Source organism: Sorghum bicolor, chromosome 1 (genome assembly GCF_000003195.3).
Source record: "Sorghum bicolor cultivar BTx623 chromosome 1, Sorghum_bicolor_NCBIv3, whole genome shotgun sequence".
Classification (NCBI taxonomy): Eukaryota; Viridiplantae; Streptophyta; class Magnoliopsida; order Poales; family Poaceae; genus Sorghum; species Sorghum bicolor.
This window is the reverse complement of record NC_012870.2, coordinates 15,234,683-15,240,902: the sequence shown is the minus strand read 5'-3', so window position 1 is coordinate 15,240,902 and position 6,220 is coordinate 15,234,683. Positions and strand designations below refer to the sequence as shown.

The 6,220-nt window shown below is 39.4% G+C and overlaps 1 protein-coding gene across 2 annotated transcripts; it reads left to right on the top strand.

Annotated features, from left to right (window-relative positions):
* Positions 598–5,968, top strand: LOC8064551 (alpha-soluble NSF attachment protein). Of its 2 annotated transcripts, none has more exons than XM_021451805.1 (9): positions 598–910; positions 1,512–1,561; positions 1,662–1,734; positions 2,461–2,540; positions 2,839–2,990; positions 4,113–4,272; positions 4,344–4,391; positions 5,228–5,393; positions 5,474–5,968. In XM_021451805.1, the coding sequence occupies exons 1-8, from the start codon at positions 766–768 to the stop codon at positions 5,390–5,392; spliced, it is 873 nt and encodes a 290-aa protein (XP_021307480.1). In that variant the 5' UTR covers positions 598–765; the 3' UTR covers position 5,393; positions 5,474–5,968. The 2 variants fall into 2 exon arrangements, with proteins under 2 accessions (XP_021307480.1, XP_002466875.1); XM_002466830.2 differs by having other exon boundaries at positions 600–910; positions 5,228–5,308.

Sequence of the window (6,220 nt, the reverse complement as noted above, 5' to 3'; positions counted from 1 at the left end):
AAAATAAATAGACAGGATAATGTAGAGGCTGATTCCCTAGCTAGGCTAGTGCTTGCCGGAGATCTAATTTTTCATCAGCCTTGCCAGGTTGATTGCTCCAATGGAGCTCACTACAATCGGTGCCCGTTGTTTGAGGCACCGAACCTTGTAAGTTTAGACTCTGTATGGGTTCTTACAGCGTCCTGCTGCTGATATGAATGAAATGTTACTTGAAAAAAAACTGAGTAAAAGTAATGGCATTTTTCTAGTAAAATATAGATAAAAATAAAGTTATTGGACAGAGTATTCACCTAGGCCTTGTTTAGTTTCCAAAAAATTTTGCAAAACTTTTCGGATTTCCCGTCACATCGAATCTTTAGACGTATGCATGAAATATTCAATATATAAGAAAATAAAAAGTAATCACACAGTTTGGTCGGAATTGACGAGACGAATCTTTTGAGCCTAGTTAGTCCATGATTAGACAATATTTATCAAATACAAACGAAATTGGTACTATTTATATTTTGGAACTAAACAAGGCCCTATGGGCCTGGTGGAACCCAAGTACCCACCAACTCGGGAGCATATCTCACCTGGCCCGTCCCACTCCCCGCCCGCAGGCCGCAACCCAACAAGAAGGCGGCGCCAGGTGCCCTGTCGCAGCAGTTCGCACTCTGCACGGCACCGCACCACCGTCCACCGCGGCACCGCCACCGATCGGTAGCAAAGGCAACGCGCGCAACGCAACCGTGTCCTCGTACGGCAGCAGCCGGAGAGAGAGAAATGGGCGACCACGAGGGTCGCGGGGACGATTTTGAGAAGAAGGCCGATCAGAAGCTCTCCGGATGGGGCCTCTTCGGCAACAAGTACGAGGAAGCCGCCGACCTCCTCGACAGGGCCGGCAACTTCTTCAAACTCGCGAAGAACTGTGAGACGCCCTGTCCCCCCTTTTGCATCGTTCGGCAATCTCGCATCCGTGTGCCGGTGTTGAGGCATCAATGCGCGATCGATCGTATGTAGGTGTCTGATGATGTCGTTTCGCTGGGTATCACGGGGGATACGTACGGAAATGCGATTTCTGAGATCTAGGTTTATTGTTTTTCATTATATAAGTGATTTTGATTGGGGGAGAGCCGGAGAGGTTACATGATACTCGTGATTTCGACGAAATTTATTGATGCCATTGGGCCGATCTTATTATTGAGCTCCCTGATACTACCATCCATGTGCAGTTTTTCATCTGTTCCATTTTTTGGTAGGCCGCATAATTTGGCTGTTTCAATATTGAATTGGGACCCATATCCCACAATATTGGTTTTATACCCGACTTATCCATTAGGGATCCTGAACTGCTGATATATATGTTCAGTAGGTACTGTGCCCTGTTGCCCTCTCGAATCCATTTACTATCCATGAGAACCTGAAATTGCAGATTTATCTTGTCATACTGGAGTTTATCAACTCCTCCTTTGCATTTAAGGAAAAGAAAAACTTCTTATCCTTGTTAATCATTGTACTATTTGCTATAGGGAGCAGAGCAGCTTCGGTATACAAAAAGATTGCAGATTGTCATTTGCAGGTTTGTTTAACTATTCCTTTTTGTTTTTTTTTCTGCATACCATTGTCTGCCACCATGGAAATTAAATTATGAGACTACGCTGCTGATGTTTGTTTTATAGGGAGATAGCAAGCATGAGGCTGCCTCTGCTTATGTTGAGGCAGCAAACTGCTACAAAAAGTTCTCACCACAAGGTAGTATATATACACTTACCAGAGTATGATGAATATCCTCCTTTGTTGTTGTTCTTCATTTCATACATTTTCTAGCTAGCCATACAATTCGATATATCCTTCATATTTTTCTAGAATATCAATTATTGGATCTAGTGAAACTCATTCGGTTGTCTAAGTTATGCTATTTGATTTGTTCCTTATGGCTAAATATGTCTACCTTAGAGCATCTCCAAGAGCTTGGCTAAAATGAGTAGCTAAATTATAATATTTAGCTATTTTATAAAATAGATAACTTCTTAAAAGAGAAGAGGTTTACAACAGCCTTGCTATCAGATAGCTAGTGCCAGTGGTTGGCTATATATGGCCAACGAAAATCAAGGGATAACAAACTTTCTATTTTACAAAACCAAATAGCACATCTGTTGGAGCCTATTTTTCTACTATAAAAATTCTAAAAGGCCTCCATTATAAGAATAGCAAAGCTGTTGGAGTTGCTCTTACTACCTCTTTCTATAGTTGGCTACCCATGGGATATCTAGCAGCTAGCATGAAAAAGATGGCATGTCCTTTTAACAATAATTGATTTAATGCAATCAAAGAAACATTAATGTTATGTGTCGTGAGTACTTTCTACAAGTGAACAAGTCATTAATCCAACCAAACAAAATGAAGTTTGATTCCCTTGGCATGACTGTTCATGCTACAACTTGCTCTACTAACTGTTACATATAATGTTTCATGCAGATGCTGCACAAGCACTTAACAATGCCGTTAATCTTTTCCTGGAAATCGGTAGACTGAACATGGCTGCAAGATACAGCAAGGTCATATACATTATTAATGATGATTAAAATGTTATATGACCACATTGATGACTATCTTTTATTTTCTTATTTTCCGGTTCTTGTACTATAAAGGATTAACCTACATATCTATTTTGCTGACCAATCACTTCTGTTTTTGAAAAAAGTACTGACCAATACACTTGGATTATGTGTTCTTTCACAAGAACAGAAGATTATATATTATTATTATTATTATTATTATTATTATTATTATTATTATTATTATTATTATTATCTGGAAGCACCAAAATGATGGCCTTGAATTTGGACATTTCAGGATATCGGTGATATCTATCAGCAAGAACAAGATTTAGAGAATGCTGCAGTCTACCTGAATCGAGCTGCTGATCTTTTTGATAGTGAGGGACAGTCCTCTCAGGCAAACAGCATGACACAGAAAATTGCAGAAATATATGCTCAGCTGGAAAAGTAAGCCTTTTACTTTAGTTTTATGCAACAATGGCTTTATTTGTAATGACTAAAAAATTACCAATAAAACACAATTTGGTGCTGACATAAATGCAGATTTTCACTAGCATTTTAAAATGAAAGTTTGCTCAATACATGCTATTTTATTTCTAGTTTCATAACTTGTTAAATCTTACAGTTCATAAAAGAAATAATGATCTTTTGTGTGCTCTGAGCTATCTTATAACTCTCACATGGTGCAATTCCGATAGAAAATTGATGCCACTTAACAGAAAATGCATAGCTAAAATTTGTTTTCAACAGTGAATTTTGAACACTGAACTGCTTTGTAGACCCCGCTCGCTCTTCACTGAATATCCAATATATTTTGCACTAAAAATGAAAATGGCTTCAATGTCACGACAATTGATGGAATACCAACAAGACTACCCGTGGCGTCAAGTGAGGCATTTTTGGCTGTCCACAAAGAGTTGGCATTCTATTATTAGTTATTTTCTGTTTTTTAGTGCGTTGCTCCTCTCTGCTGGATACAGAACATCATTTGCAACCTACCTAAAGGGTACTTTTGTCTTCGATTAGTGGTGCGTCCCTAACCAGACCCACCCCACCTCCTTCTGAGCATGCTTGGGGCTGGAGTTCTTTTGGACCTGTGCCCACCATGTACTTAAAATCTTTCCTTAATTGAAAGGAAGAGCCCCTGCCATTTGCGTCCCCCCCCGTTCAAAAAAAAAAAATCAAAACATGAGACCGGACATCATCTATATGGATGGTTGAGTTGGACCTCGTTTTGTTTTTATAAAAAGTTGCTGGCCCATTTCTAATTTCTCTTCTTGAAATTATTGTTATGATGTAAATCGGCCGGGGTATGTATTTGATTTGAAATGGGTAGGTTAATGTAGCCAGCTTGAACTGACCACTTTTTTTGGTCTAGGTGTTAGGTTATTACTTATCTGTCTCTTTTGAACTATTTATTCACTCTTCCGATGGCTTTCTTAGCTTGCTAGATGTTTTACCTTGCTTTCTTAGCTGTTAGGTAATTTTTTTCTTGCTTTCTTATAGCTTGTTAGATATTTTTCAGCGGCCTCATGAACAGTTTATCACACACACTGCCATTATGTTCAGGTACCAGAAAGCAACCGAGCTCTTTGAAGAAATTGCTCGTAAATCAATAAACAATAACCTTCTCAAGTATGGTGTCAGAGGCATTTTACTTAATGCGGGCCTTTGCCAACTATGTAGAGGCGATACTGTTGCTATAAATAATTCATTGGAGCGCTATCAGGTGCAATCTGTTCCATTGAACTGTCAGCTGGTTGCTATTGTCAACTTTCTCAACGTTACTTATTTTTGCAGGACATTGACCCAACCTTCTCGGGGACACGTGAATACAAGCTTTTGGCGGTACCATACAATACTCACATTCCTTTTGTTCACTGTGTTCCTCTTGATGTATAGCCCTTGATTATACATGGCTAGCTTTTTTTGAAGAAAAATGGCAGGAGCTCCACCTTTCATTGTAGACTTATAGTAGAGAGAAAAGAACTTAAAGTTAATCCTCGAAGGGCAATGAGAAATACCACGCACACCAGAACTAACACAGATTACAAACACCCATCACCAAAGGACTAAATTGCCCACATTACAAGTTGAGTGCAGATTTGGTGCCCAGGGAGGCTGGCACCCTCGTTAGCTAACATACCATGTTGCAATGTTTCAAAAGCAAAAAAAACATGTATGTAGTACACATAAAGTTAAGTGTAGCCGTAACGATTCAGTTTTAAATTCATCCTAGATGCCAAGAAACAAAATAGGCAAGCAATCAACCTGGCACTCTTCACCATGTGCTGACAGTGACACTTCTGTTTTTTTAACCTTAGCATTAAAGATGAATTATTGAATTTCAATATGAATTGTTGTGGCTACACTTAACTTTAGGTGTACTGCATACATGATTTTTATGATGATTTTGAAACATTGTAACATTATATTTTAGTCCTTTAGCTAACGAGGGTGCCAGCCTCTTTCGGTGCCATATGGTTTTCCTTACGAGTTCCCAGAAGCTATACATTGCTAGCTTGAACTTCACTGTTTTTTTAACACTACATCACATTTCAATTATTGAACGTCAATTATCTAAAATGAAACCCAAAGAAGGCTCTGTCAGTCCTAGATGTTGACTCACAAGTGTAGAAATTTGTTTTCTTGGGTGACTTGGCTGACTGAAATTTACATGGCAGGACCTTGCAGCCTCTATGGATGAAGGAGACGTTGACAAGTTTACTGATGCTGTAAAGGAATTTGACAGCATGACACGCCTGGTACAGTCAATTGGAAACTTCTCTGTCTTTTCCTTCATTATTTGGGCAGGTGCCTCTTCTAGGGTAGTGTATTATCTGAGATGAGGTATTGCATATTAACTTGAGAAATATAAATAGTAGGTTAGTTTCTCTTTACACAAGGTGTCTTATGTGTTTTTGTTTCAGGATCCTTGGAAAACAAGTCTCCTTCTAAAGGCAAAGAATGAGTTGAAGAAAAAGGATGAGGATGAGGATGATCTAACCTAGGCTTTGTTCTACAAAAGGTTCCATGATTTCATTGAGGATGCCGTGAAGTCTTTACACAAGATTGTTTGACATATGTATGGATATACAAAACCTCCTTGATAAATGCTTTCCCTATGGACACCTGTTTGGACTTTGGAGTACTCTGGTTACCGCTTAATTCACCGCCGCATTTGGAATCTAGTAGCTACTATTTGTGTCATCCTATATGTTGCATTTGTTCCATTAGTGTTCATGACTATATATGCTGCGCATATGACTCCAGGCTTTCTAGTATAAATAGGTTTAAATAATAGGGAGTAGTGTGGATTTTGTTTTAGATGTGTTTGAGAGTATGTAATCAGAGAGGGAGGGAGGGAGAGTTGAACTATGATTGTTTTCATTGATTGATATACACGATGAACTGTCGCCAAGCAATCAGTCTGCGTCCATTCAGAGGCATCACTCGTGAATGAACCCCTGTGGCTGCCTATGTGGCTTCACTCGTGAATGAACCCCATGTGGTTGGCGACTGTCGCCAAGCAATCAGTCTGTGTCCATTCAGAGCATCACTCGTGAATGAACCCCTGATGGTTGGCGATGTCGGTGTTTTACCAGGGTGTATAGGATCATCCGATTAGATGGACGCCTAATACTAATTCTTGTTGTGAAACAACGCCGTCACTGGTA

Excerpts from the sequence above, each read along its gene's own strand:
- LOC8064551 (XM_021451805.1), top strand. The coding sequence starts at position 766 with ATGGGCGACCACGAGGGTCGCGGGGACGATTTTGAGAAGAAGGCCGAT. Across the intron at positions 2,541-2,838 it reads TGGCTGCAAGATACAGCAAG|GATATCGGTGATATCTATCA; the intron begins GTCATATACATT and ends TGGACATTTCAG. Across the intron at positions 4,392-5,227 it reads GTGAATACAAGCTTTTGGCG|GACCTTGCAGCCTCTATGGA; the intron begins GTACCATACAAT and ends TTTACATGGCAG.